Source organism: Capricornis sumatraensis, chromosome 21 (assembly GCF_032405125.1).
Source record: "Capricornis sumatraensis isolate serow.1 chromosome 21, serow.2, whole genome shotgun sequence".
Taxonomy (NCBI): domain Eukaryota; kingdom Metazoa; phylum Chordata; class Mammalia; order Artiodactyla; family Bovidae; genus Capricornis; species Capricornis sumatraensis.
In genome coordinates, this window is record NC_091089.1 from 48336919 (window position 1) to 48364577 (window position 27659).

General features: G+C 41.1%; 1 protein-coding gene across 1 annotated transcript in view; it reads right to left on the reverse strand.

The window, feature by feature from the left end:
- EPG5 (ectopic P-granules 5 autophagy tethering factor) overlaps window positions 1-27659 on the reverse strand; it is a 130119-nt gene that overhangs the window by 90156 nt on the left and 12304 nt on the right. The window contains exons 3-16 of the mRNA XM_068993663.1: window positions 26997-27240; window positions 25998-26134; window positions 25064-25171; window positions 24082-24155; window positions 21553-21658; window positions 18556-18670; window positions 17986-18136; window positions 15478-15633; window positions 12167-12324; window positions 10949-11103; window positions 8906-9046; window positions 3479-3643; window positions 1770-1889; window positions 832-1091 (exon numbers count right to left, since the gene is read on the reverse strand). Coding sequence (XP_068849764.1) covers window positions 832-1091; window positions 1770-1889; window positions 3479-3643; window positions 8906-9046; window positions 10949-11103; window positions 12167-12324; window positions 15478-15633; window positions 17986-18136; window positions 18556-18670; window positions 21553-21658; window positions 24082-24155; window positions 25064-25171; window positions 25998-26134; window positions 26997-27240 — 2090 coding nt within the window. The remainder of the gene's footprint in view (window positions 1-831; window positions 1092-1769; window positions 1890-3478; window positions 3644-8905; window positions 9047-10948; window positions 11104-12166; window positions 12325-15477; window positions 15634-17985; window positions 18137-18555; window positions 18671-21552; window positions 21659-24081; window positions 24156-25063; window positions 25172-25997; window positions 26135-26996; window positions 27241-27659) is intronic.

Below are 27659 nucleotides of genomic sequence, written 5' to 3' on the forward strand. Positions count from 1 at the left end.
AGGCTGAACACTAACAGCTCATATGACAACTGGCATCCCACTGAAAATACACTGAATGGGCAATAACATATTGAAATCAGATGCTAAAAAGGTGCTACAGTTAATTTAAAACACAAGAATCACAAAGTATGGGTAAAAGAGGTTTTAGAAAAATTGACAGGCTAGAAAAAATTAATACACCTTAGGAAAATGATCTTTAAAGAAAAGGATTTTTAACCAACTCAATATTCATGCCTTCAGTCACTTACTGTACCAGATTCAGTCTTCATCACTAGGGATTATTAAAAGACAAATATGGTTCCTGAGTCCTAACACCATAGAATATCTTCAGTAAAATTAAACAGACCCCTACATTACACTGTGATAAATACTGTAATGGAAGAAACCGACACAGCTACGGGCTCATACAAAAGAAGCACTTGACTTGATCATGCAATCCATCCCTTTGGTGGGCTTAGCCCTCCAGCTAGGAAGCCTGAGTTCAGCGCCATCACTTGAAATAAAACTCAGTACAGGTGACCAACTATTTTTATTTGGTCATTATTCTGAGGAAGAGACTCTGTCTACTGCTGACATAAACATCCCAGTCTGGGTGACAGGTATAACTCTCTTCATAATGCACCCAGGTGATTTTCGGTCACAAATCCAACCTACATGAATTTGGGCAGCATTTACCCTTGATAAGCTATTAATTGAGGCTTATTATTTGACCCTGACTACCCCTAGACAGATTTGAATGAGGCCTCAGACCTTAGGATATGAAAAATGAAGTTGGGGGAAGCACTGACTCCAAGGTTCAGCAACCCTAGAAGTTCAACCCAAACACTGTACCTGTGGCCCACAGCTGTCATAGCTAAGGCCAGATAACAGCCAATGGGCATGCCCGCCTTCACAGCCTTCAAGAGAGGATGAAACGTGGGTGATTCTGTCATTTCTGGCACAGTGCTGGAGAAGGGAACAGCTGCACAACTCTGCTGTATTCCATAATCATTTTTGTGCAGTTTTAACCTCAAAATCAAGTTCCAGGCCCACTGGTTAAATGAGGTCTCAGGTGTCTCTCCATATCGAACGATAGTGGCCAAATATGAAACCTAAAACAATTATTTATTTTAAACCACATTATTCACATAACCATTAAATTAGTAAGCTCACCCATCCATCTCTCTTTGTGATCAATAATGCCCTCAAAAGAAAAGACACAAGCTTACTGATACTCAGTGTTTACAGCACTAAATTAAAGCATTTCTCACTCACAACTGAACACTTCTGCTTATTTGCTAGTCACTTTGTGAACCTGATCAGGGTCAGCTCAAGCAAGAGTAATAATATGAAAGTTGGTATGCAACGAATGGTGTGCTAGTAAATAAATTTAACAAGTTGGAGTTTAGGGGCTCATTTATAGGGTTTGCCAACTCTGGTAGTTAAAAAGAAAAAAAAAAAAAAAAAACTCCCACCATGGTCAACTTCAAGCACCACAGATTAACAGTCAGGCTTCAGAGTTCTTAAAAATGTAATAATCAGTTCTCCCAAGCCAGTACAAGCCAGCACCAGCCCACCACTGTAGATCAACTCAAATTCCACAATATTAATATGGTCATATATAGACTACTTCTTAAAGAAAAATCTTTCTTCACCCATAGAACTCAATTTCAATATCTGAAATTGCCAGAAATGTTCTTAGGAAACCTAAGAGTAAATACTGTAATTTTAACCACCCAAGTCATTTATAATAAAGACTTATGTCCTCAATACAGAAAAGAAGGAAATACCTGCTTCATACTTTCAGAAAGAAGCCCAGCATATGGTTTCTGTGCAAGGTACTTCTGGTACGCTTCAAGAATCATTAAAGCAATTTCAGCATGGACTGCTTGATCCAGATGAAGAGACACCTTTTAAAGAGAAAAATAATCACAAACATTTTTGTTGTTATACCTTTGAACTGAAAGATTAGTTAGGATAAAAAAAGAAATCCTGGATGCAGAAGCTAAATCTTCCAAAGCTCACATTCCTAAATAATGAAATTATAAAATGGCGATAGCAAAAAGAATTTTAATCTTTAAAGAACCACTACACTGCACCAGCTATGTGTGAATCTGAGTCGTTACCAACTCCAGTTATAAAAGGTATCTTTGAATGCAACTCCCAATCCCCATTCTAAAATCTCTATAAATACTTCAGGTTACAAGTTTAAAGGCATTGTTAAGAATCAGGAAGATGTTTAATTATTATTAACAAAATAAGAAGGTAATAATTTAAGTCTGTATTCCCTTTTCTTCTGTCATCAGTGAAAATATTAAACATACTCAACAACACAGGTAAAATACTCCTTCGGGAGCTTGAAGTTGCCTACCAATTCTCCCACCCATCTTCCTTTGCATCTGACATAACACATTCCTTAATCCTCTCAGAGAAGAGGACTTTCCAAACACTAAGAAAAGAGCAAGGAGACACTCATGCGGACTGGACTCTGCATGCAGCTCTCTGGGAGAGGAGGGTGGGGGCTTCTGTTTACAAGTCAGAGAAGGTGAAGGTGGAAAAGAGTCTCCTGTAGCTCTCACCAACCAGCACTCGAGAGAAGACCCAGCTGAGCCCATGAGCAGACCAGATGGTTAGGGACACGCTGGGGAGAAAGCTCCCTGGCTTCAGGTTCCTGTACAAAAGAGGTCATATTCACACCACCACACAAGATGACTGCAAGGACGAGACGACTTGCTCAGAACAGAAGCTGGCAGACGGGGCTGAGTTCTCTTTCCCTTCCCTTTAAAATATTTAAGTATTTTGATCAAGGAGCTCACTAACAAGGCCTGGGCAAAAAGGGAGGAAGATTTTGAAAGAATTCCTTGACATGACATCTTTGGAGACATGACAGGTAGCAAACTCTTGATAATAATAACTGCCACCACTAAGACCCTGGCATGTGCCAAGAACATGTTTCATGTGTCCCAGCTTGCTGAAACCTTACAGCAACCTTCTGAGCTAAGCCTGTCAGTGTGATGTTTACAGAGGAGCAACTGAGGCCCAGGGAGTTCAGGAAGCTTGCTCACGGCCACACAAACAGGAGGTAGCAGGGCTGGGATCAGAAGTCAGGCAGGCTGGCTCAGAGCTCAGGCTCTTAACCAGCGCACAGTGTTCTGGAAGACAAGTCGGGCAGTGACACACAATACAAAATTAAGAGGAAGGAAGACCAGAGGCAGGAGAGGCAATTAGGAGGAACTGCAGTAAACAGCCAGAAATACAACAACAGAAACAAATGATCCAAGGAATAAAGGAAGTACTTTCAGTGTGGAGCAATTTATCTTCACTTATAGGATGCTCACTCTGCAAAACAGAACTCAATTAGATGAGATCCTAAATTCTGAAACAGCGAAGAAAATCTGCAGGTCTTGCAAATGACGTTTAAAAACGTTAATGTCTGAGAAAACCTTTCTTTAAAACTGATGTGTGCGGACAGTCTTTAGGGAAGGTTTTTAGCACATACCTGTTCACCAAATCCCCAATTCAGGCCTTCTAGAATAACACAGGCCAATTTATTCTTCACCGATGTCAGGTTGTAATTCAATAACCAATCCCGAATCACAGCTATCTCAGAGGCAGAAGGTCGCCAAAGATACAAAGGTAGTTCTTTAAACAAGTATAAAGAAACCTTATTTAAAAGAAAAATTATAATAATTAAAATCAAAATTTAAAGACAATCCTATATTACTACAATACTACATTATTAAAGTGCTTACAAAAAGTTTTCTCCAAAAGGAAGTGGGGTTTTGTTTTGTAGACGATGAAATGAACCAGATCAAATGAATATAAATACTAATGATACACCAAAAGCACATTTTACAATCCTCTGTAAAGGTCAAGCTGTTTTTCCTATGTAACTGGTGAAAAGAGAAGGTGAAAGTCACTCAGTCATGTTCAACTCTTTGCCAGACCAGAATACTGGAGTCGGTGGCCAGCCGTTCCCTTCTCCAGGGGATCTTCCCAACCCAAGGATCAGACCCAGGTCTCCCACATTGCAGGCGGATTCTTTACCAGTTGAGACACCAAAGAAGTCCCTGTAAAATGGTATACTTCCATTTTTAAAAAATCACTACAGTAAGATTCAAATTTAAAGTCATGATAAATCAGCAGAAAGGCATTCATTTTACAAAAAAAGCTAGCACTTCAAATAATTATTTCTCCTGTGGCATTTAAAAAATTATTTCTATTAGCTTTAAAGCATTCCAGAAAGTAGATACAAGAAATGAATAGGGGTAAAGATAAGACAAGATCAACCAAGAGCTGATATTTATTAAAACTGGATGGCACAGAAATTTATTATACTCTTCTCTACTCTTCATATACTTGAAAAATTCTGTACAAATATCCACAGCACCACTTGTCAATAACAAATCCATGAGCAAAGTAAGAGACAATTGGGTTCACTTAATACAGTCTGCTTTAAGTAAGAATGATCAGAAGAGCAGTTAATTTTATAATGTCTAGAACAGTGCTGTCCAAAGGAAATCTAAAGCAAGCCATAAATGTATTTTACTTTTTCTAACAGCCATTTTTAAAAGTCAAAAGAAGCAAGCAAAATTAATTCTAACAACATATTTCATTTAATCCAGTATGTCCAAAACAGTATTCCCACATCGTTACAAAAGACTACTGAGATATGTTATTCTTCCGTTCATATTAAGTCTTAGAAACTCCGGGAGTATCTTTCACTCACAGCACATCATAATTTGGATGAGACATATTTCAGCCTACCAGGCCCCTCCATCCATGGGATTTTCCAGGCAAGAGTACTGGAGTGGGGTGCCATTGAAAAGGGACTGTTACAAAAACTCTATGGCCAGTAAATTCAACTGGTTAGAAATAGGAAAATCCCTTTAAAGATATAAATTACCAAAACTGACTCAGGAAAAAAAAACTATCTGCTTAAAATTTTCAATTTGTTATCAAAACATATCCCACAAAGAAAACCCAAGACCCAGATAACTTTGCTGGTAAATGCTATCAAACATTCCAGGAAGAATCCTAGCAATCTTACGAAAATTCTTTCAAATAATAGAAGAGGAGGAAATGCTTTCCAACTCGTGTTACAAGGCCAACATGACCCTAAAACAAAAATCTAACAAAATAAAATTATAGATCAATATTTGCCATGAATCCACAGTAAACAATAGCAAACTGAACCTAGTAACACGTAAAAAGAGTAATATACTAGGATCGAGTGGGTTTTATTTTAGGAAACAATGATGGTTCAATATTTGAAAATCAATGTAATTCATCATTTTAACAAAAAAAAGGATAAAAATCACAGGAGCATCTCAGTGAATGAAGAAAAAACAACTAAATACCCATGCATGAAAAAAGAAATTTCAGCAAACTACAAATATAAATTTCTCAGTCTACCACAGAGTATACATGAAAAGCCTGCAGCTAGCATGATACTTCATGGGGAACTTTGGAACCTTCTCTGTTATGATAAGGAACACTGTAAGGCCACTTTTACTACCTCTATTTCATACTGGAATGAATGAAAGATCTAGTTCATTCAATAAAGCAAAAAAAAGAAATGATTAAACAGGAAAAATCCCAGTAAGAATTCCCAACAAAACAGAATTTAAAGAATGCATTTTAAAATATATTTATGCTTTCACTGAAAGTCAAAAGATCACTAATTTTACCTGAAGAGGCTATTAGGAAGATGATTTCACTAACAAAAGCAGAATGTTTCAAATTATTAAAAAAGACCAATAGGAAAATATTTATCAATCTTCAGGCTGTCATCAAGTTATCTGAATTCTGTACTTTGAGATGTCCCCAAGGGCTTGGCCCTTATCAACACACATCTATAGCACAAATGACTTTTCCTCTCCTGCTGGGCCTCTAGTACAAAGTTACGTTCAGACACACCCCAAAAGTGTCAGTGAAAGTTTAGGTCCACAGTTCGTTCCCAGACTCTGAAGCTCGAAGCTGATTTCAGCCTAGTCCAAGGTCACAGCAAAAATATTCAAAGCCATCATATTCATCTGAAGGCAAGGGGGCTTAAACAAGTTCCTCCAAAAATGTCGGTGAGTTTAATGAACATAAAGGAACCACATGTATAAAGAGAGTGGGGGGCATCTTTTATAAGATGTGCTCTAAAGAACATTACGGTTCTAATTTGCACACTTACAGCTAAGCATATTTCTGAGCACAATTATTACTGAAAGTATTATGGACCCAATTAAAAATGTTGCTACTGCTACTGTTGCTAAGTCGCTTCAGTCATGTCCGACTCTGTGCGACCCCATAGATAGCAGCCCACCAGGCTCTGCCGTCCTTGGGATTCTCCAGGCAAGAACACTGGAGTGGGTTGCCATTTCCTTCTCCAACGCATCAAAGTGAAAAGTGAAAGTGAAGTTGCTCAGTCGTGTCCAACTCCTAGCAACCCCATGGATTGCAGCCTACCAGGCTCCTCCGTCCATGGGATTTTCCAGGCAAGAGTACTGGAGTGGGGTGCCATTGCCTTTTCCGATAAAAAATGTTAGGTGTGGCCAAACCCAGGGGAAAAAAAAAAAATGTGTCAGATAAAGGTTATGAACTCAATCAAACTGAAACACTCACATGACCCACTGTAGATTTTCTTGGAAGACATTCCATTAGATGACCACTCAAAAAGGAGCAACCAAAAACTTGCTCTTTGCAAACAAAGAAACAGAAAGTAGAATGCTAGCTGCCAGGAGCTGAGAAGGGACGAGGAGATAGTGTTTAATGGGTACAGAATCTGTTTCACAAGATGAAAGAGTTCTGTGGATGGATGGTGGTGATGGTAGGTAGCAAAACAATGTCAATGTATTTAATACCACTAAACTTAAAAATGGTTAATATCATGTTTTATATTGTGTATAATTTGGTGGTGGTGGTGGTTTAGTCACCAAATAGTGTCTGACTCTGTGTGACCCCATGGACTGTAGCCCCCCAGCTTCCTCTGTCCAATTTTCAAAGCAAGAATACTGGAGGGGGTTGCCATTTCCTTCTCCAGGGAACCTTCCTGTCCCAGGGATCAAACCCACATCTCCTGCATTGTAGGTGGATTCTTTACCGCTGAGCCACCAGGGAAGCTGTGTATAATTTACCATAATTAAATCTCTCTTAATGTAAAAAGAAAGTAACATATACTTTTCCAAGTAAAGAATGATATAGCCTTTATTCTTCAGTTAGGGGAAAAAAAGTCTTATAAACAATCTGTCATTAAATTTGCTCACTCATGAGTGTGATGAAGTACAACAGTTATCCATCATCTATCCTGCAGGAATGATGCAACAACTCTAAGGTAAAGGCCCTGTGCAAATATAAGCCCAGAGAAAAACGCTCTAACTTTAAACATGCCTCCTAAAGTTGCCACACATGACTACCTGCCATTAGAGAAATTCACTCATTACAGCCTTATTATACTTGATGAAGAAAATCTTCAGTTAAGTATATATTTTTGAAAATGATACACTCAAACGATAGAATACTACTTAGTCATTAAAAGGGATGGACTACTGACATATGCTACAACATGGATAGGCCTGGAAAACATTATGCTAAGTGAGAGAAGCCAGTCACAAATGATCAGATATTCCGTAATTCCGTTTATATAAAATGTCCAGAATAGGTAAATCTATAGAGACAGGTTTCTCAGCTCAGTGGTAAAGAATCCACCTGCCAATGCAGGAGACATGGGTTTGATCCCTGGCTCGGGAAGATCCCTGAAGAAGGAAATGGCAACCTACTCTAGTATTCTCACCTGGGAAATCCGGGGGACAGAGGAGCCTAGTGGGCTGTAGCCCCTAGGGGTCACAAAAGGTCAGACATGACTTAGTGACTAAACAGCAAAAACAGAAAACAGGTTGTGGTCACTCAGGGCTGAAGGGGATGGAAGTCTGACAGCTAACTGGTATGTGGTTTTGTTCAGAGGTGATGAAAACGTTCTAAAATTGACTGGTGATATGTATACCTATCTGTGAATATACTAAGAACCACTGACTTGTACACTTTAAACAGATGAATTATACTATATGTGAATTATATTGCAATAAAACTTTTTAAAAACTACATAAAGATTACAAAAGGGATTGTGACAAATGACAGAACTAGATGATATACATCTTGCCCAACTTAAACTTTTACTTTTAATTTTGTTTTTGATTGATTTAAAGCAGGTCTTCTTTCTTAAGAGTTGTTTCCACCAAGAAAAAAGATAAGAATTATGAAGGTAAAGCAAAAGTATGAAATAAAAACTATGGATTACTGTTAGGCTCTAATTAAAAGCCTGTGGATTTCCCTAGGGGTCCAATGGTTAAGAATCCGTCTGCCAATGCAGGCGACATGGGTTTGACCCCTGGTCCAGGAAGATTTCACATGCCACAGGGCAACCAAGCCCGTGTGCCACCACCACGAGCCAGCACTCCAGAGCCTGTAAGCCACATGCACTGGGCTCACGTGCTGCAACTACTGAAGCTGGCACAGCTACAGCCTGTGCGCTGCAACAAGAGACACCATCACAATGAGGAGCCCACGGACCACAGCTAGAGAGCAGCCCCCGCTCACCACAACTAGAGAAAGCCCGAGCGCAGCAACGAAGACCCAGCGCAGCCAAAAATAAGTTAAAAAGAAAATAATAAATAAAAACCTCTTTGAAGGAGGTGGGAAGTCACTTTGCAGAGATTAAGAGAAACAATACAGTTTTTTATAAGCAGCAGCTATGCCCAAGCAGGCACAGAGCCTGTGACTCAGTCAATGCTCTCTTTACTCTCTCGTACCCACGACTCAGCCATCCCAACAACTATTTTTGTATCCCAGTAACTATTTTTCCCACTGCTCCAATACTACTCCAGCGTTCAAAATAAACAACAACAACAAAAGGGGAAACCAACAAAATCAGTGCTCTTACCATTCCAACCTGGTCAATGGTGTCTTGAACTCTATCCAGAAGGACAGAAATTATCTCAGGATGAACAGCTGTGATGGCCCCTAAAAGCTCTCGACCAACCTTTGAAAAAGTTTCTCGGGTGGACAGGGTGACGTAAGACACCTAGTGGGAACATGGAGAGATGGCATTTTTAAAACCAAGCATCAATTAAAAAAAAAACGAAAACTTTTCATACTTTATTTAGAATGTTTTCAAGTAAAGTATCAGAAAAAATCTCAGATTGAGGCTTGGTTCACACCGTGATCAAAAGGATGCCAAAAGTTCAGAGAGCAGAGTGTCTATCCTGAGTCTGGAAGGTGGCAGGAGGGACTGGAGAAGAAAGACAACCTACAATGCTAACAGTGACTTCTAGTGCTGGATTCAGAAAGAAACACCAGTGTCTTCAGAGCAACTAAATAGTCCCTTCATAGTAAAACTTTCCTAAATTTGAAGAAACCAATAAAATTATGAAAATCAGAATGTATTTCCTGGAAATATCTATTCTCTCAAAAAAAAAAAAAGAGAGAGAGAGAGAGAGAGAGATCCTCTATCAGAAGAGCTCCTAATGCATCAAGGTTTACACTTCCCTGGCAGGCCAGTGGTTACGACTCTCTGCTTCTATTGCAAGGGGCGCAGGTTGATCCCTGGGAACTAGGATCCCACATGCCATGCAGCACAGCCAAAAAATAATAATAATAATCAATATTTACCAACTCTTCTTAAACAATGGGTTCAAAACTACAAGACACACCCATTCATGCCAATGGCCAGCAGTTTGGGTGTTGCTGGGATAGAACAGAAAAGTAAGAAAGTAGAATAAAATAGAACAGGAAAATGTGAGAATGCATAACTACCGATTCAATTTGATACATGTATACACACATACACAACACACACAGGATCAGAATGCAGTTTTTACTGTGAGAACTGGTCAGAACATTTGAACCGTCATTCAAGAGCATAAATAATACTTTAGTAATGTTATCTTGAGAATGCCATTTAATATATATGAAAATATACGTTCTCCCCTCAGTTTTTGCAGATTATAAAGACAGTGTGAAATTTCAGATCCATCTAGGCCTTAATCACATGCAGGGCTACTTACAAAGTACAATAATGGGAACAGCTTATTAGGATATTTGATTCTGGAAAAGAACTTTAGATTACCCAGTCTGTATTCTCAAACTGTAGTATTGAGGGGGATGATAATAAATCTTCAGACATAATTTTTACTTATATTGGAAGAAATGTTTTTATGAATGAAACAGATAAACGACAGCCTACGGTGAAAATGTACATTATATACACACACACACATACAAAACTCCAAATAATATTTTGGTAACCACTTGAGTTATATTCCTCAACACAAGGGGTCTCAAGTTCATTCTCTTCCACCCTTAAGGGTGGCTGGGTGAAAAAGTAAAGAAAGCAAGGATCTCATCTCATCCTGTCATTTCACAGATAAAGAAACTGAAGCCCAGAGTGATATGGTATCTTCTCTGATGTGAGATGGGCAACGAGGAGCAGAGTTAAAACAAAGCCATGGGAGGGGGGTTCATGTTTGGGAACACATGTAAGAATTAAAGATTTTAAAATTAAAAAAAAATAAAAATTAAAAAAAAACAAACCAAAGCCAGATGATCTAACTCTGGGTTCAGTATTATTTCCACCATCTCATCTAAGTAGTGGGGGGAAGCCAGGTTTCCATGTTCCTGGCAGGCTCAGAGGAGTGGAAATGAGGAAGGCGGGGCAGACGGACAGAGAGTATAAAAACTACAAATGTCAGGCTGTGCCAGACTGTCTATTCTTTACCAAAACTCACACATCAAATGAAAAGAGATAGCATGGAGAAATGGGACGGGTATGATTCATGTTTTCAGTACTACTTACAGACCATCTTCTTCCACAAGTGCAGACAAAATGAGGCTGTCACATTTTTTTAAAGCGACCCCAAAGGAATCAATGGATGGGCAAACCAAAAGCAAATGTTTTTAGCTCATTTCTAAAACTTAATATTCTAACCTCATATATCTCCAGAACAATAATTTTTATGAAGTCTTCATCCACATTGGTTCTTCTGGCCTGAGCCATCTGAGCAAAAGTAGTTAGAAGGCAAATCTCTTCTGAGCTATTCATGGAAGAAAGACACTTCTCAAAGTTCACAAAATGTTCAGGGTCTGCAAGTCCAAGAATATTAAAGTGGGGAGAGAGTAAACATATGTCACTTTAGTTACTCTTTCAGAGATAAATAAGATATAAAACTAAAAGATATTAAGAAATATTTAAAGATAGAAAACATCTTTGTTCCAGAATGGATTTCTACAGGCATTAGGAAGAAGGCTGGGCCAGCTGAAATTCCAACTCTAAATATAATGTTGGCTTAGGCAACATTTAAGAAGTCTCAGTTTCCTAATCTGTCTCTGAAGGTTATTTAAGATTAAATGTGACTGGTCAAGAGCTTTATCAACTGCAAAGCCCTGCTACTGTCACTGAGCAAGACATCCTCAGCAATACACCTGAAGCTACCTGGTAATTATCAGCCAAATGAAGGACAACTCTATTAACGAAAACGGATAAGACTAGCAAACTACTCAGTCCCACCATGGCATTTCCCACAAAAGACATTTGCTTATAAATGAAAATTTGGGGCAAGAAATTAGCTATAATCATGACTGAAATACTGATGAATAGGATTAACAATACCTATATTTTTGCCTATTCCTCAGAGAATGCTCTGTAAGCAATATTACATTTTGTCACTAGAGGGCAGTCTTGATAAACAGTATTGCCACATTTGACAGACAACTAAAGGCTTCAAAGGCAAAATTCTGTAGAGGGAAGAAAATACTCTTTAAAAAATATACACCCTGTGGAACTCTTCACAGTAAGAAAGCAACAAGCCAATAATTCCTTTCATATGTTTACACATTTAAGAAATCAAACATAGTTCATCAAATTTCCAGTATTATCAAAATATCCATAGGGTATTAACAACTCAATTTTCATTTCCTATCCCCAAACTGGGTTCATTATAGAATTTACTCTTCAGAGCATTTGAAGAATAATGAAAATTGGAATCATCGTTCTAATAAGTCAAAATAACAAAACAAAATTAACTTTCAAAATGATTACACATGAGTACACAGAGTTAAACATCTCCTACTCCTAAACACAGAAAGAATAAAGCCATGAAGAGAAGAGGCACGTGAGACAGAGAGGCGGACGCTGGCGCGGCTGTACCTTGGAGGTGTTTCTTGCACTCGGCAGGCAGGAGGGCAGTACTGAGCTTGTCCAGATTCCCGCTTTCCACCTGATGCATGAGGTAGAAGAGCTTCCAGAGCATCTGGACAGACAGCGTCCCGAAGGGCATTTCTGACATAAACAGCCAAATGCCAAGTCTGCATGTATTAAGAAAAGCAGGAATAATTTCATGTATCAGTCAACTTCATCATATTGAGAAAGGAGGCAAAAAAAAATCTTAAATCTTTAAAGCACACTACAGGAGTTTTTCTAGCATGCTTCAGTCATAAACACCTTGAGCATGTTTAACAGCAAATACAAAGCACCTACTCTGCCCAGCACAGTTCTCATCACCACATCATCTATTTATCAGCACATTCCTCCTCACAAAAACCAAGGCAAGCACTATTACCGATATAGCCACAGTTTACACAACAGGCTACTAGAACCAAAGGCTAATTAGAGGCAGAGCTGGGTTTTAAGATCCTTTTAAGACCTGGGCAACAGAAAGACTGCTGAGATTGGACATATATGTCTGAGCATCCACCAAGGTACATGTGTGCACACCAAGACCTGTGCAGCTGGCAGAGGCGGAGGGAGGGCCAAAAGCTCTCCCCAACTCCTTACTCAAAACAGAATGAAGTTCAAACTCCTCAGTTCCAAATTCAAAGCCTTCCAAAAATAGCTCAGACCTATCTTCCCAACCAGAGCCCTCTCTGTATTATCATCAGACCATTTTTGGACAAGGGGCTTTCCTGGTGGCTCAGCAGTAAAGAATCTACCTGCAATGCAGAAGATGCACAGGAGACCCAGGTTCGATCCCTGGATCGGGAAGATCCCCCTGGAGAAGGAAACGACAACCCACTCCAGTATTCTTATCTGGAAAATCCCATGGACAGAGGGGCCTGGCGAGCTATGGTCCATGGGGTCACAAGAGAGTCAGACACAACTCAGCAACTAAACATCAACAAATTCCTGGACAAGCCCAAAGAGAACTCCCCAACTACAAAGCCCCATCCCTCCATTTGTGAGGCCTTCCCTAATGCCCTCTCAGCACCACTATGAAATTCTAACCATACCTGACTATGGCATGATCATACCCACTATCAGTGTTTCTCACACCACTGTGGGCAGAAAAATCACCTGAGACTTTGTGGAAAAGGCAAACTCCCAAGGTCCACCTAAGAGATTCTGTGTCTGCAGGTCACAGCTGGGGCCCAAGAATTTGAACCTTTATTTTACAGTCACCCCAGATGATTCAAGACTCAGCTGGTCCTTAAATTACACAGTGAGAAATATAAATGTGCCATTTAGGTACACATACCAGCATACAGCAATTATACAGCAGAAACCAAGTCTACTTAAAGTAGTATTTCAAAAACAACACTCAGTAAATGCTTATAAATATTTTGTTACATGAATTTTATCTCAAAAAATCTAAAAAAGAAAAATGGGGAGGCACTCAAAACTGTTGCTTTGGGGCAAAACTATAATTTAGTCAATTATAAATAATGTTTATTAAGAGAAACAGAAATTAAATAGTGCATGTTTAACCCACGTCTGTGGCTCACCAGGCCACTAGCGGTCCAAACCACAACTGACCTCAACTTTGAAAAGCAACAGCTAGACTTCTCTGAGTTCAAGTGGATCAGGCTTCTGTCTTATTAAATAATTATCCCAACACCTCACATTGGACTGGATGTTCTTATATAAAGGATCACCCAACAATGAGGCCTTAAAAGTAATGTCATAGACAATAAATATTTCCAGCTACAAAATTCCTATAGAGCAGACATGAAGTAAGTGTGGTTTAGGTTTCTGTAGTCTATTTTTCAGTTTGGGTTTGTCTTTCTTTTTTTAGGTTGAGGGACGCTACGGTCATAAATTTCCACAGGAGTGTCAAAGAAATTTAAATTTCACAGCTTGAAATACCTGATTCTCATATGATGCGTTCTGAAATAAATTATACTCAAGAACAACAGCTCTCAGCATTTTCAAATTTAAAGCAATTACCTGTGTGAATTACATAAGCAATATTACAAGGGGGTTCACAAGCTCAGTGCTTAAGACCTCATAAGGAACTACAGTTTTTCTTCTAGAAAAGCTTTGCCTCTTAGCTGAACAAACCCAAGATCAGGTGACAGGAAATCAGACATGTAAGACTTTTCCCAAGCACCAGGAGGCCGGCTTCAGGGAGCAGGTGCTATTGCACTAAACCCCTAGCAGGGACCTGGCACACCTCAGGAGACCACCAAGTATGGACAAGAATAATCTAACTAAATTTCTAAGCCCAAGTTCTTTTTATCTTAGACCCACTCCTTCTAACTGCCTAACAGTAGTTTTAAGACTTAGTCAAAGAACACTAATCTTTCTCTAAGTGAGTGGTTATCCTGTTCTTCATTTGAAACCACACAAAAACAGCCACCACTTACATCTGAAAAGTCTTCTATGGTTTAAAAATATTACTTTCTACATATTATTGCATTTCATCCTAATAACATATCCATGAGGTCAATGGAACAAGTTGTATCATCATCGTCATCTCCACTTAATAAATGCACAAAGTGAGACCACAAATGTTAAGTGATTTGCCCAAGGTAACAGTCTTAGCAGACCAGGACTCAAACCCACCACACAACACACATAAATAAGGGGCAGAGACTATGAGGCCACGGCAAAAGTGTCAACAGCTCAGAACAACAGCTCAGAAAGGGATCTAGCAGTTCATGAGCGGAGCTGGGGGGTGGAGGAGGGGGGCAGTGTGCTGAAGCAGAACCCACTCCCACAGTTCAGCAAAAACTCAGGCAAGAGGGTGCAGATGAGTGGTCATGTCCCCACCTCTGCCAAAAAATGTATCCTAGGCTGTAAGCAGCAGCAACAATGGCGAGATGAGAACGCAGTCAAGGTGGTGGAGGAGGACCCCTGATCCAAGACAGTCCTAGACTTTAAATCCCACACAGTCGGACAACTTGAACAACGTACTGAGTGCCTACTCTGCCTCACTGGGGACACTAGAGTTGGGTATGAAATACAATTCATCCCCTGCTCAAAGTTACCCCAGAAGTTCAGAGTGGCAAAACTGAGGTAGCAGAATCAGGTTATTTTTAAGACTGAAGGAAACCTGAAAGTCAAGATCATTTCACACAATACTACAGACAAGGATACCAAATCCCAAACATCAACCCAAGACAAAAAACAGATCAAGTACGCTGATGTTATTATAAGAGCCCTACTTCAGTCAATGACTTTCACTCCAGTCTTCCTCACTAGCCAAGGAGCTATTTCTCGACAGTTATCATCAGGCATCTTACCTTTTGGCTTTCAGGACATGTAGAACAGCTCTCAAAAAGAGCTCATCAAATTCAACCTGTAGTTTCTCTATGGAGTAGGGCTGCAGGGCCAATCCCGAGCCTTGGTTGTGGCTCACATACTGGGACCAGTGGTCACTCACATAACCAAGGGTCATCCTGAGCATGAAGAAAGACAATGCGGCATTTTGTGTGAACGCACTCAACACTGGCATCTTTACATTTGAAACATTACTTTAGTCAACATGTCTTTGTTGCATACTATCTTCTAGGTGCTAAAGGGGATACAATGGAGGGAAAAAAACCTTCCCCTCATTGAGCTGACATTGAGTGGAGGGCACACAGACAATAAACAAAATAAAATGCACAGTCTGTCACACGGTTATAAATGACACTGAGAAAAATCAGTACGAGTGAAAAATAAAGGTTTTCAGGCATGTTGGTGAGGAGGGGCCTCACTGAAGAGGGACCCATGAGTAAAGTCTGGATGTAGTGTTGGGCTCTCTAAGGGAAGAGCACCCAGGCTGAAGAAGCAACCAGTGTGAAGGCTCTGAGGTGTGTTCACTGTGCTGGAGGAACAGCAAGGCAGCCAATGTGCTAAAGTAAAGTAAATAGAATGGCTGGCAAAAAAATCAAAGAGACCAGAAACCAGCCATCCAGAGTCCTGTAGGCCACTGTGCGTACTGGCTTTTATTCTGAATGAGACTGGGAGCAGCTGAGTCTGAGCAGAGGAGTGATATGAGCTGACTGATGATTTACAAGAAACACTGGTAGCTGTTGTAAGAATAAGCTGGGGGTGCGGGGGAGGGAGGGCAAAAGCAGGATGACAAGTCAGGTGGCTACTGCGATAATCGGCGAGATATGACTCATGAACTGCGGTGGCAGCAGTGAGCATGGCGAGCAGAGGCTGGGCTCTGGAAGCAGCATGTTTCGCTAATTGAAAGGATGCACGCCCTTCACATTTTAATCTCTGCAACGAGAATGTTCATCAAGACTGCTACCATCATAATCTGGTGGCATTTTTTCCTTTCTGAGTGGTACACAAAATGTATCTTAGGTTTGCTGAAAGACAGGGTATTGAAAGAAAAGATGACAGAATCAACCACTAGACGGGATGTGCTGTATAAAAAGAGAAGTCACCGATGACACTAGCACTTTGGCCAGAAACACGGGCACTTACTGACACTGAGAAGACCGAGAGGGCAGCAGTTTGAGAGGCGGGGACAGTGAGCCCATTTGGGGAATATTCAACTAGAATGGTCACCAGTCATCCAAGTGCTGCTGAGTTGGCAGCTGGATATATTCAATACAAGCTTAGAAGAAAGGTACGAAATGGAAAAAGAACACAGAACTTTAACCATGTTTAGAGGATACCCAAAGACATGGGAATGGATGCAATCCCAAGAAGTAAGTTTGGATAAAGGGGTTCAGGGTTAAGAAGTCTAGGAGTGAGAATGAAACAACCAAGGAGGCCGACAGTGAACAGCCAGTGAAAGGAACAGCAGAACGTGGTATCCTGGAAGTCAAGCAAAGAAAATGCTTTAAGGAAAACTGACCATCCATGATGAAGGCTGCTGTATGAACTGTGTGAGAGATAAAGCAAGATGAAGACTCAAAGGTGGCTACTGGATTAGTCAATACCACAAAGTTCATTAGCAACTTTCATTCTTCAGAGCTGTTTGGGTAGTGTTGGGAGGAAAAGCCTGACTGCGCAGAGTTCAAGAACTCCAGGCATCCTATATCATTACCTGGCTTTATGAATATGATGGATATATACCTGAAATAATTAAAATCAACTATGCTTTACAAACAAAAGTATGGAAGGAGGGGAAGTTTTCTTTCAAGGTAAGGGAGGTTGGATGAAATAACTATGTTTTATATACATCATAAAAATCAAAAGATTGATGATACAGAATCCTCTTGGATGTAAGTTAATTCAATGAAAAGCAGTACATTTCTCAGAATTTACTCTTATTTGATCATTTTTTAAAAAAACCTTTCTTTCACACAAATGAATGATAATGCTTTCCCAATTCAAATACAGGAGCCACTGATGAAGTCTTTGCAATTTTGTGGTATTTTATAGAAATCAGAATGAGAATAAATAAGAGAGAAAACAGGGAAATAATACTGCAAAAGAGCTACTGCCAAATTTTCCACAGCTATATAACAATTTCTAGGCAAAAGTTAGGAAGCAGAAGAGAAGAGAGGAAAGGAGGGAAAAGATCCTGTATTTTCTTCGACTCCTCTCTGGCCAAGGTCAACCCAACTGCTTTGAAGGTCCTGACTGCAAGAACAATTGTCTAGCAAACCAGTTAAATTTGAGATAATTAACCAAATATTCTGACTGGAAGTATTTATTTAAAATTTCCATCTGGTAGATGGTGAAGAAAAAAATTCTTACTTTCATGAGAAATAAGACATGAACTGTACCAATAAAATGCCCACCATCACAATTATACATTGTCTGTGACTAACTAGGGCTAATAGATATACCAAGAGCAGTATTACCTGATCATATAACCAATTCGCTTGACAAACTGCCTATAGCGTGCTCTATTGAAGGTCTCCAGCCCCACGGCCAGAAGTTCCACTAAGGAGTTAGCAAAGGCAAAAATTTTCATCATCTCTTGAGGTCTTGTTGTTTCAGGTAAATAATCACCTAAAAGTTCATCAAAGAAAAGGAAAAAAATTGTAATTACAATGGAAAAACACTGGAAGATACGGACGTCAACCTATTAAGGAAGAAACAAAGTCAAGAGGGAGAACCCTATGCTCTGGCTCCTATACCAATGAGAAATGGGAAACTTGAGATGAAGTACAAAACCAAAACCGTTTATTAAGGCTGGGAGATGTGCGAGCTAGTCGACCTTTTGTATTTAAGCCCCACAGAGGAAACTACAATCACAAGAGAGGGGAAAGAAGCCTCACCACAGAGACACAATCATCTCTGCATAGTACAGCCAGGCATAAGGGAACCCAAAATCAGGAGCCCACCCAAGATGTAAGACCTGATGCTAAGTTCCTGTGTTTGAGCTTGCCACTACCACATTTTCTGTATGACAAAAGAAATTAGTCTACCTTTTGCTTTAAACCCAAGAAGATGTTGAAACAGTTCATGAAATGGGAACTGTGACAGCAGAATAACCAAGTCATCTTCATTAAGGAGAATCCAACTGGTCTCGGGGTCTTCATCCTAAGGAAAAGATGCAGTCTTATCAGCTGATTTGACACGATGACACCACGGCACAGAGTTAAGGAGCTGCAGTATCACAGGTCTCAGCGGTACACCAGCTGCATTCTCATGAGTCCTCACGGACTTCTCCAGGACAGAGATTTACGCTGTCAGTTCTACTGAATGACCTGTAAATCCCCTAACACTGCAAGTACAGTTTTATGTGGACCAAGTCATATCCATTCCTCAGTGGCTGACACTGCTCTCATTAGATTTCTATCCCAAAGAAGATGAATTCCTCTAGAATAGGGATCTTACTGTAAATCTCAGTGCTTTGACAGTATCAATTAAAGAGCCATGCACTCGAGTCCAAGTTATTTTACCTATAAGCCTCTTCTTTCCCCCAAATTAAAGTTTACTGCAATAGTCAACTGACTTATCAAGAAGCAATTAGCATTTGCTATGGATATCTGAAGTTCTGTCATCAATCAGTACCACTGAAAACAGGATAAAAGTAAAGCAGTCATACACAGAGCTCACATACAGGAAATAGTTAGGGGTTTTATTCAACTGTTGTTGTTTAACTGCTAAGTCACGTATGACTCTTTTAGAGACCCCTAGGACTGTAGCCCGCCAGTCTCCTCTGTCTATGGGATTTCCCAGGCAAGAGTACTGGAGTGGGTTGCCATTTCCTTTTCCAGGGGATCTTCCCAACCCAGGGATTGAACCCATGTCTCCTGCATTGTAGTTGGATTCTATACTGAGCCACCAGGGAAGCCCTTTTTGTTTGATACACAGCACTGAAATCTCCTTAGCAACCAAATTGATTTGTGACCTAAGATATACTACATTCAAAAGGGAATACTGGGGTTTCCCTGATGGTCCAATGGTTAAGAATCTGCCTGCCAATGCAGGGGACATGGGTCCAATCTCTGGTCCAGGAGGATTCCATGTGCCACAGGGCGACTAAGCCTCTGCTCCACAGTAGCGAGCCCAAGCTCTAAAGCCTGCTTGCCCCAACTACTGAGCCTATGCGCTACAACTACTGAAGCCCGAGTGCCCCCGGAGCCTGTGCTCCGCAACAAGAGAAGCCGCTGCAATGAAGGGCAGCCCCCATGTGCTGTAACTGAGAAAGCCTGTGTGCCGCAACGAAGACCCAGCACAGCCAAAAATAAGTAAATAATTTTTAATTTTTTTAAATTAAAAAATAATGGAAACTATAAAAAGACCCAGAGATCCTGAAGAATTATCACCTCAGTTTCAACAAGGGACTAATGCAATTTATTCCTAATTTCCTGAAGCCACTCATTTCTACCCTCTTACACATCCTAAACAGTTAGCAAATAAGAGCCTCAGAAATTCCACCCAGAGCAGTAGTTCTCTGCTCTGGCTGTACATCGGAATCACCATGGAGGCTTTAAACATCTGGATGGCTGGGTGTAGACTGGGGCAAGGTTGCCCAGATGGTCCTGATATACAGCCATCGTTAAGAAATCACTGATGTGGGCGATGCACGATGCCTTCCACTCTCGGCCTTTTCTGAGCACTGACAGCACTGCCAGTGTTCCCACCCTAGGTTCCTGAATCCACTCAACATCCAGTGAGAGCTAAGACACCATTCCAGGGTCTTTAACCACTATCCATCTTTGGGATTAAATGGAGGAAACCAACAAGAAAAAAAACTCCTCTCTCAGGAGAGGCCAGTCTTGGGCAGCGGCAGGGGGTTGGGGGGGGGGGTGTGGTTGGGGCAGGGAGAAGGAACCCTGATCCATCTTCAGAAGACCACTTTGCACCCGAGAAGCTCTTTCCAGAAGGACTGTTCAGTCTCTGCACGTCCACATCATTTACCACCATCTCCCACCTCCCACAAGTCCCAGGAAGAGCCCATTGAGTGTGAAGGGGCTCCTGCTTCTGAATGAACAGCTGGGTAAATACACAGACATGATCCCACAGCTGCCACGTGTCATTCAAAGGAGTGTCCACTGAAAATTCTCAACTCCTTTTAAAGAGAAGGTGTTTTAGTAAATTTAGTTCCTGGCCAATCCTGGACAAGCACGTCAAATCTGGATTTGGACCATAAAGACACACTAAGGCAGGTAGATAACTAGCTGGAAGGGAAAAAAAAAAAAATGTTTACCTATACACTAGCCATGTATAATAGTAGAAAGAAAACTCAATAAGTATTATCTGAGAAACTGGATTTTGATCATTAAATTCTCACTAAAAATAGGAAATTATCTTCTTTCAAATGAGAAGATCTAGGTAAGAAAGTTTATAAGTGTTAAGGCAGAACCTTGGTAAGAAGTGAAAGTCGCTCAGTCGTGTCCGACTCTTTGGGACCCCATGACTACACAGTCCATGGAATTCTCCAGGCCAGAATACTGGAGTGGGTAGCCTTTCCCTTCTCCAGGGGATCTTCCCAACCCAGGGAGTGAGCCCAGGTCTCCCGCATTGCAGGCGCATTCTTTACCAGCTGCGCCATAAGGGAAGCCCACTTTGGTAAGATCCAGCTCTTTATTAGAAAGGCTCAGAGTATCTATAGGTGAGATCCCAAGCCCAGAAAATGGATGCTACATAAAAGAAAAGCCTAATAGAAAGTGTATGTAGTGTGGGAACACTTCCAGGTCCAAACTCTCCCAGCTATGCAGCAATGGTCTGGAGAAGGGAGGCAGCAGACACCGCCTCAGCACAAAGGCTCGAGACCTGTGATTTGGGACAAATTCCCTCACCCCCATCCTGCACCTGTTTCCTCATCTCTAATATGGGATGAAAACAGTACTTGCCTCGTGGGGCTGTTGGGGGAATTAAATTGGGCTAATACAAGAAAGGTGCTTAAAATGATACTTGGCACATGAGAGAGCTCAGAAATGATTCATCAAAACGCTGCAGATATGACGAGTTACCTCTTCTCCACCCTCGTCTACTAGAGTCCACGTCCCGGACGCAGGCCCCGAGGAGGATGGATTCCATTCACTGGGCTTCATGTGGCACAGGAACTCGGCTCGGTTTCTAAAGGACAAAGGAAACCGCTCCAATCACATAAACATAAACACAGAGAGCCCACCGCGTGCATTCTGGATTGTCTACTCACCTTGAAGAAGAGTGGACATCAACACAATCTCCAAGTGGTTTGAATCAGAAAACAAGAAATAATAACTGGCTAAAACTCAAGGAGACCAAAGCTTCACTATCGGTGATGTAGAGACTATGGCCCTCCTGGGTCAGTGAAGAGAAGCGGCTATGCCAGCACAGCGCCCGCCTCTGGTGGGGCCTCTGCACACCCAGGACTGCGTGGTACCTGAGTTCTAACTGGCCCACAAAGTGTTCAGGAAACATGCTTAACTGAGCAAAGGATAATCTGCAGGTAATGCAGAAGCCGGCTGGGGGGAAACCACATCTAAACACACGTGTAGGAACAGTCCCTGCATCCAGGCGGTGAGAGAGAGGCAACTAGGGGAATTCCTGCTGGCCAGGCTTTCACATGGTGCTGGCTGGACCGAACAAGTCAGTGTAACCACAGAAGTTCCTTCTCTGAAACCACCACGCGGTTCTCAGCTCTCTTGTTCCCTCCTCTCTGGCCTGACCCTGAAAAATTCATCCATTCCGTGCTTCCACCAGGAGCTCTCCTCCGTGACTTCCAGCTTGCAACCTGAAGGGCTCCAGCCGTAGAGCTCCACGCATCCACTGGTACTGGTACCTGTCACTCAGATGTGTCCTCCCATAAACCTTACATCCTCCTCCTTCCCTGGCAGCTCCGCCTTTTCTTCTCAGTCTCTGAGGGCTGCCAACAGCCTCTCAGTCAGTCAGAATCAGTCTACAGAGGCAGGTCTGAGCCACCCCTCCCCCACATTCTCCTTATTTAATCAGCTTCTTAATTCTTTCCTGGGAAGATGACCTTCCAGTTTCCCACCTTCTCCTTCCCACTGCTATCACCTCAATTCAGGTTCGGGGAAGATTGGCTTTCCTGGATCAAGAGCCCGTGGTAGTAACACAGTTCCAGGTCACCGGGACATAGCCTGCCTTCTCCCCACGTAAGGATGTGCCCTCTAGATGCTGGACTGGGCTCCAAAGCCAGGAGCGCCAGACCTCTGCAACCATGACTCAGTGAAGCAGAAGGGCATCTTCTACCTCCAGTCCACCCTAATTTCCTTAAACACAACTTTTACCCATGTTCAAAAGCCCTCAATTGCTACAAAAGCCAGACCATCTCAAAACTCTCTGAATTTCTAGGTCTTCTATAATCCAACTCCCCCCTAGCTGTTCATCTTTATTATCATCTCCCGCGCACCCCTTCACTGCAGTCCAGCTGGCCTCCGATGTGCCCCCTGCACAGCTACGTTCCCTGCACACTGGGCCACCGCTCCCTTCTCCCCCTGCAGTGAATGCCCTCCCGACTCCTCTTCCCGCTGAAATCAGTTCCAGTCTTCAAATCCAGCTCATTCACCTGGAACCCTCTGACTACTCCACTCCACTCTACTCATTTCTACTGCATCAATTGCATGTGTGTCCAGCTGAGTCGCGTCCGACTCTTTGTGACCTCATGGACTGTAGCCCACCAGGCTCCTCTGTCTATAGGATCCTCCAGGCAAGAATACCGGAGTGGGTTGCCATCTCCTTCTCCAGGGGATCTTCCCAAGCCAGGGATCAAACTTGTGTCTCTTGCATCTCCTGCATCGGCAGGTGAGTTCTTTACCACTGTTGCCACCTGGGAAGCATCGATCATTCAGTTCAGTTCAGTTCAGTCGCTCAGTCGTGTCCAACTCTTTGCGACCCCATGAATCACAGCACGCCAGGCCTCCCTGTCCATCACCAGCTCCCGGAGTTCACTCAGACTCATGTCCATCGAGTCCGTGATGCCATCCATCTATCTCATCCTCGGTCGTCCCTTTCTCCTACTGCCCCCAATCCCTCCCAGCATCAGAGTCTTTTCCAATGAGTCAACTTCTCGCATGAGGTGGCCAAAGTACTGGAGTTTCAGCTTCAGCATCATTCCCTCCAAAGAAATCCTAGGGTTGATCTCCTTCAGAATGGATTGGTTGGAGCTCCTTGCAGTCCAAGGGACCCTCAAGAGTCTTCTCCAACACCACACAATTTGGCACTTGAATCTCTTTGACTGTGCTTTTTTACCTCTGCCACTAAATCTCTCCTTCGAAGGAAAGAAACTTTTTCTCCCCACAGCACCACAATGACATATATGGCCGGAATGGCAGATCCATTAAAAGGAGGCACCCAAAAAAGTTAATCAATTTAAAAAAAAGCAGTTAAGAGGGTCACTTTGGGACAAAGGGTATTAAACCCTAAGAAAAGCTGAACTGTTAAATTCTGGAATGCTGACTCTTCCCTTAGCAATTGCGTGGATCTGGGCAGTTTAGGAAGCCAATTGTTTGACAGAACATTTCAATTTCTACTTTACGAAGCTCTTCCACACTTACTTGACAGGAGACATCAGCAGGGCAAGGGACTGCATAAAATGAAAGATTCCTGATGGGTTATTCAACACTTTGATCTGAAATCAGAAAAGAAAAAGGCATACTGCAGAAAACCAACAACCCAAGTAGCCATAGTCTTAATTCATCAGCATTCTGACAAGGGCGCTGTTAAGAAAACAGAGGTGAAACTGGCTCCTCATCCACAAGAATGAGAACACCTCAGAGGTTACCTGGCGGTACTGACTGGGCTCTATGCACTCAGAGAACAGAGGCAGCTCAGTCATTTACATCAATTACCTGAAATATGAGATGGAGGATTATACTGCTATTTTAATCCAAAGATGAGATTTTAAAAAACTTTCTTCTACCTAAAACAATTCAAATTTCTTGCCACCAGAAATACTAGAGAAAAGATAAAATGTAGAAGGAACCTGGTACACGTTTGGCTCCTACGCACCCATCAGAAGGGGCTGTGATGAGTAACAACACAACCCTAAGGCAAGCAGCAGAGAGGCGAAACCATAAACCATGCAATCGATGCCTAAAGTGATCCTGCAGACGTGAGATCTCTGCTAGTATTAAAGAACTCTGAGATGCTGGTGGTTTCTTTTTTATCTGCACCAACTACAGTGTAGGATGGATCAATTTAGGAATGTTGAATTTATTGAATATTCAATGTTGACTATTATAGAAAAAAGTCCTAGCAAGCTTTCCTGCACAGAAATTTCACAGGATTAAACACTACTATAACTACCATGCCACACTACAACTAAACTTCCGCATCTTTACCTTAACTTCAGCAATTTTCAGTGGCCCAAGAAGTTGCAGCATAGTAACTCCTATACAGGCTGGATATATCCTAATAATTTTATTTTAAATATCAGTATATTTTAAGTAGGCTTACTTCTGAAAGCAACTTCCTCAGGAACAATGTTTAACAAAATCTCCCCCATTCTCCTCAAAATTAGAAAGTCATTCATCATACCTGGATGAAAGGAACAGCCCATTTACTAACACCAGCTGGGCATCGAAGAATATGGTTTAGAAGGAAGAGGTGATCTCCAGGACAGCCCACTCTTTGTAACACTGATACCTGAACAACAAAGGACATACAATTTTACTGTTTATTAAGACAACTATTTCTAGGGGCCTAGTGAAATCATTTATCTGGTATTTAAATACATGTGATCTTTCAAAAGAGTAACCAGACATAAGATATACCATTGACTGGTTGAGTTTCTACACAGAGGTACACAGAGGACTAAGAATCTATGAGCACTATGATAAAAATATCATAAGCAGTTTCTCTGCAAACCCAATTTTTAGTATCTGGCAAATTACAAAACACTATAGCTGTAAGTCAAGTAGTTTAATCTAGTTCCAGTCTGCAAGTTTCTCAAATCCAAGTATGCTTAGAACCTGAGTCCACATGTAAGAACTCTAGCATGAACCTAAAAGAAACACCCAAGGGAGCCCCATTGAGAAACATAATCAAGAAACAACCCCTCATCCCATAAGGCACCTAGTATCTTTCCTAAATTTCCCAAAACCTGATTCTTTTCCCTTAAAAAAAAAATGTTAAGTATAGCATTAACATATGATTAAACAAAAGTGATATGAACAACAAACCTATATTCCGAATACACTTAAATTCAGCATACTTCCCACACTTCCAGTTCCTCCGAAACTGAAGACCAGAGATCACTGAACATCAAGTTTATCAGAGAGAAAAGCACTATGTGCTTAACAAGGCACTAGACAAGGATAATTTATTTCTGTGTCATGAGCAAAAAAAATGTCACTAACACATTAAACGAATTAGCTGAATAAGCTGTTGAAGAAAAAACTATGAGGATATAAGAGATAATTCTTAAATTATCAGGGAAATAATAGAAAGACTACCATGCCTATTTCCTCACCAATTTCTGCAGCCAGAGAAGGACATCGTCATGGAACTGAGTATCTTCATTAACTCTCCTGGTAAACGTGAACAAGACACTAATGCACTCCTTCAGCTGACACAGGTCAGAGGGGACGCTCTCCACCTGTTTAGAAGCTGTGAGTTAAAAAGACGATTAAATGAGTCCCTTATAAATGGTATCGGGGAGAACTTTTAGTGCCTCTTCTTAAAAAACAACAACAATGAGAATAAACTATTCAAAATATTTAATTCACATGAACATCCAAGGAGGAAAGCTACATCAAAATATGAATTTCCACTATAGAAACAGAAAAAAAAGTATTTAACTTTGTGAAGTAGTTCAGAGCAAGAAAAAATTAACTTCATCAAAATTTATTTTTTATTTAAACATCAGCAGATCTCTGCCATCCCCAGCTCTTTGATTAGTTATGAAAACCACAAAGAGAAGGATTTCTTATCTAAATGAGTCAAATATTCCTCCAAGAAATAAAAATTGCATAATTAACACTTTACACATTACATAGTAAAGGCTAATCTCTTAAAATCCAAAATAAGATTAAAAATACAAAACATTATAAACATTCTGATGAAAATTAAACAATCCAACAAAATGGACAAGCAAAACTGAAGTGCAATAGACAGAGAATGAAAAAGGGTTCTAGGTTTTAGAATCAGAAACTGTATTTGGACTTGAATTGGTAACAAGCACATACATTAGGACAGTAAGAGACATTAATGATAAAAAGCAAACTTATGGCTTCCTACAGAAGCAGAGAGAGACAGTCCCCAGGGAAGGGAGACCTGGCACTGCTTTCAAGAAATGGTATTAAGGTAGGTGTCCTAACTTGTGCTGGGAGACGCCAAGTAAGACACAAGCACAAATGGTGGTCCCTTATAAACATCAATCAGCACACACTCAATTTGACCAGACTGTATCCCTCAATTCTTTTTTCATTTTAGACCACAAGAAAGAGTGAGGCTTTCATTACTTACACACCTTGGCCTTCCTGATGAATTGCTAAAGATCTCAGAACAGCTGAACTATTGAGTAATGAGTAGATATAAGACTCCACTTGCAACCGTGAGAGCACAGAAGTGTAAGAATGCAGAGCCAGGGTCTGGTGGAGGTGCTCGGATTTGGCATCAAACAGTTTTTTTAGCTCAGCCAGTGCATTTTCATTCATCTCCACTCTCTGGTAGCGATGATGGCCTGAAACTTTCACTTGATCTGCACAGATACCCTAGCAGTGAACAAAAGGGTAAGATGTAAGATATGAAGCCAGTTACCTTCGCTCTTGATGTAACCAGGCAATTGGTATATGATACACAGTCTTTAGTACATCTTCAAAGAGCTTAAAAATCACAGTGAGGGAACAATACTACCACATAGAAAACTATAAAACTAATACATAACCAGGTGCCAAGGAGTATGATGCCAATCACAAAGGCATCACAAGTTCAGAGAAGAGAAACGCTAAGATGGAAGTAGGTAGGGGAAACATGCAAGAAAACAGAAGGGCTTGTCTCTAAGACCTTCATAATCGACAATCTTACCTTCTACTTTATAAACAGTGAGGTCAAGGTCATATCCACTTCAAGAGACCTCAAAACACCTCTGAACGTTCCCTCATCATTCTTTGTGATTCTATTCAAAAGAGAA